At 62.6% G+C, this 3,704-nt stretch overlaps 1 protein-coding gene across 1 annotated transcript in view; it reads right to left on the reverse strand.

The window, feature by feature from the left end:
- CBFA2T3 (core-binding factor, runt domain, alpha subunit 2; translocated to, 3) overlaps positions 1-3,704 on the reverse strand; it is a 129,242-nt gene that overhangs the window by 27,439 nt on the left and 98,099 nt on the right. Inside the window, exons 4-5 of the mRNA XM_011972509.1 lie at positions 969-1,210; positions 608-697 (exon numbers count right to left, since the gene is read on the reverse strand). Coding sequence (XP_011827899.1) covers positions 608-697; positions 969-1,210 — 332 coding nt within the window. The remainder of the gene's footprint in view (positions 1-607; positions 698-968; positions 1,211-3,704) is intronic.

A 3,704-nucleotide genomic window follows, 5' to 3' on the forward strand; every position in this document is an offset into this window, starting at 1 on the left:
TGCAGTTCCTGCTGTCTGGAAAGCCCTGGGCTGGCTCCGCACCCAGCTCCGCCCTCATCCTTAGTCCTCACCAACACGCCTCCAGGCAAGAGACTTTCGGAATATTTCCCCACCACATACAGCTGCAGATTTGACAGTGGCTGTGGACCAAACGCCTTCCCACCCCAGGGTGCTGGCTCCAGGAGGGACCTGCTGCATGTCCTGGGCCCTGTCCCTGAGCCTCGCCCCATGCTGGCACATCATCAGTGCCCAAAAATCACCTGTGGAGTGAGCGAGCACGTTCGGCGAGTGGCAACCAGAGCCGAAGCGGACACAGCTCTGTCCTGCACTGGATTCAGTGGCTGACTAATCCTCCCGTCTGGGAACCAGTTTTCAGGCCTTAACTCGTAGGAATCAACCCTGACTAGTCAACCAGTCAGCAGTGCTCCCCTAGGGCACCCCAGGTCCTAGGCTGGCCAAGATCGACGCCCGACAGTCCTTCACCCACCAGTCTATCCGGCCACATCAGCCCCTTCCCGCCTGTCCACCGCTGTCCACACTGGCAAGCAATGGGATTAGGGGCCTTCCAAGGAGGCCCCCGCAGGAAAGGGGATGGGTTTGCCATTACCTTCAGGAAGGGAATGACAAACGGCCGCAGAGGGAAGTTGGTGGCCTCCTGAAGCTTGGAATGAAACTCCTCGATCGTCAGCGTTGAGTTCTGCAGGGGAGAAAACCCACCTCACACCGGCACCGCTCGGCACATGAGCCAGCGCCGGCCCGCCCATGCCTGAGGAGGAGGCTCCATGTTGGAAGCGGGCAGGCAGCCCAGGAGCTGGGCACGGCCTGGGAGGGTGCAGGCGGCATCGTGGGAGCGGGTCCACGCCCAGTCGTCAGCATGGAGCCCACGTGCGGGGTGGCCATGGCTGCATCCTCATTCAACAGAGGGAATACGCACGTCCCAAGGCCCTGGCTGCCCCTGCCCGACTCACCACCAGGCCCAGCACCAGCGTGCGCACGCGCTCCCCGATCTCTGGGGAGATGTCGCTGCCAAACTGCTGCAGGGCGGTGAGGAAGCGCTTGAGTTTGCTGAGCTGCCGGGCCCCGCAGGCCGGGGGCAGGTGCTGCGTGGACAGGGAGGCCGTGGACGAGGTGGCCGGGCCATTGCTGAAGCCGTTGGGTGTGGACGGTGCGCCGCTGATGGCTGTCGGCGAGTGGCTGCTGCCGTTCATCACTGCAGGAGGGAAGCGGGTGTGAGGGTGAGGGACACCAGGACACAAAGGTGACGGTGACAACACAGCCCAGACGGCGGCGACAGTGAGGGCAGCAGCAACCAAGGTGACAATGTCCACAGCAACGGCAACAATAATGGGACACAAGGACAGCAATGCTGAGGATGACAGCAGGAGCCCTGGACCCGCCCAGGGCAGCTGAGCCAGACCTTTGCGTGCTGACCATCTGTCCTTCCGGCCCTGCTCTGAGAAGTCACACACAACCCCTTACAGACGTGGAAATGGATACTCAGGGAGGTGAAGCCTCTTTGCCCCAGGTCCCCAGTGGGTAAGGGCTGGGATGGCACCCACAATGGTGGTGGCTGTGGAGTGACTGTGTTCTGAGTGTGGCTTCCCCTGCTTGGCACCACCCTTGGGACTTGCTCTGGGGCTGAAGTCAGGCCCTTCACACCCAGGAGGGGTGTGGCCCCTACACCTGGCCTGGAAGACACCGACCCACCAGGCTGGCTCAGGTTTTCACTGCGAACAGGGAGTGAGGGGCTTTTCCACACAACGGGGGCTTGATGGCTCAGTTCCCACTTTCTGGAGGCACGGGAGACTTGGAAAATGAGAAGTCGCTCATCCCCCTGAAAGACCAGCTACCATCACCTCTGGCATGACGTTCCCAAGCAATACCCCTACACCCAATCAGGCACCTCCCAGCCCTGAGCAATGTCCCCCACAGATGCCTCCCAGCCCCAAGCAATGCCCCCCACAGATGCCTCCCAGCCCCGAACAATGTGCTCCCCCCTCTTCCACACACACACACACAGGTGCCTCCCAGCTCTGCAGGTGCTTTCCCGCCCTGAGCAATGTCCCTCCTACATGTGTCTCCCAGCCCCGAGCCATGCTCCAGACAGGTGACTCCCAGATGTGAGCAATGCCTTCATTTGCCCCAACACCTGGGCTAATGGGGTTCCAGGGGACAGAGGAGCTGGGACACCCAAGGACACACTGGGTGGGTTCCTGCCTCTGGTGGCTGGACACACAGATGCATGTGCACACAGACCAGCGCATGTTGAGGACAAGCAGGTGACATAAGGAACAGCTGATGAGTGCGCTGCAGGGCTGCCTGTTGGCCACTGAGACGTGACAGCCTGGCTGGCCCTGCTATTGGGGTCAGCGTTCCAGGGGCCTGGCAGACATGGGGCTGCTATGGAAAGTCCCAGGGCTGGGCCTCACCCCTTTTCTTAGGTGACAGAGCTAAGGCCAAGCCTCTTGTAAGGAGGCCAGGGTGGCCCTCCTGTGCCCGGGACACCTGCACCCTGTGCCCTTGGCCTCAGGAGCCTGAGGGGCGACCTCCAGGCTCTGCAGACAGGTCAGAGGTCACAGGGCTCCCGAGTCCCTTGCTGACGGGAGGGGGACTGGATGCCTCTGGGAGGCCTGAAGTCCTGGCCAGCTCCTGCTGTCAGGAGGACCAAAACCCCGCACACACTCACAGCTGGCTCCCGCCTCCTGCACAAGGACACGCTCCCTACACAGGGTACCAACTCCTCCATTTCCCTGCCTCCACTCACCCCCCACTGCCCTTACATACATGCACACATACGTACACATGTGCACACATGTATGCATATGCACACACGTACACACATGCACACACACACGCACACACGCACGCACGGCTATGACGTTCACGCACGTCTCTCTTGCTCCACTGTGGCCCTGAGTGCCCCTCTCCAGGGAGCCCACCCCTCGCCCTTGCTGAGAGTGTGGGTCTGGGGGTGAGGGCAGCTCAGAGCCACCTGCTCCCTCAGGGCCGAATTCCTCCGAGGCTCCAGCCGTGTGTTCATGCCTGTGGCTGAGGCCTGGCGGGGCCTGTGTGTGCTGAGGAGGAGAGGAAAACCCTTTCTCCAGGATGGAGACGCCCCTGGGCTGGGCTGGTGCAGCAGCTCCTCCTGGGAAGCCGGTAGGCACCTGCTGTTTACTTCATGTGCCCTGGATAGTGGGGGGTCTTGGTGTACCCCTCAGATCAGGCCAGCCCTGCCCATCCTAACCTGGCCCTGGGAGGTGACCCTGCTGAGTGCTGTAGACTCTGCCTGGACGGGAGGGAACATGGGACGTGGGGGCCCACATGCCGGCCCCCCTTCCTGGGCTGTGTCCCCACAGCTGTGGCCCTGGCTGGGCCCGGCCACACCCTCCTGAGGTTGACTGACCAGCCATACCTCCACCGAGGCCCTTCTGAGGGGTCAGACCCTCTCTAAGTGTCCCTCCAGTAACCCTTAAGTGGCCGCCATCGGCTTCCTCCACTCCACCTTCCCAGAAGCCGCCTGAGGCTCTCACCTTCCCGACCGCGGTCTAGGGGCACCTGCAAGGCGTCTCCCGGGTCAGGGAGCTGTGCTGTGGCCCGGGCTGGGCTCTGCACCTGCGCACACACAGGCTGCACGGTCATCACACACATCCCACGCGGCAGACGGGCGCCGAGGCACCGAAGACACTCAGCGGGGCAGCGCGGCT

The sequence above is a fragment of the Mandrillus leucophaeus genome, unplaced genomic scaffold (assembly GCF_000951045.1).
Source record: "Mandrillus leucophaeus isolate KB7577 unplaced genomic scaffold, Mleu.le_1.0 Scaffold10, whole genome shotgun sequence".
NCBI lineage: Eukaryota > Metazoa > Chordata > Mammalia > Primates > Cercopithecidae > Mandrillus > Mandrillus leucophaeus.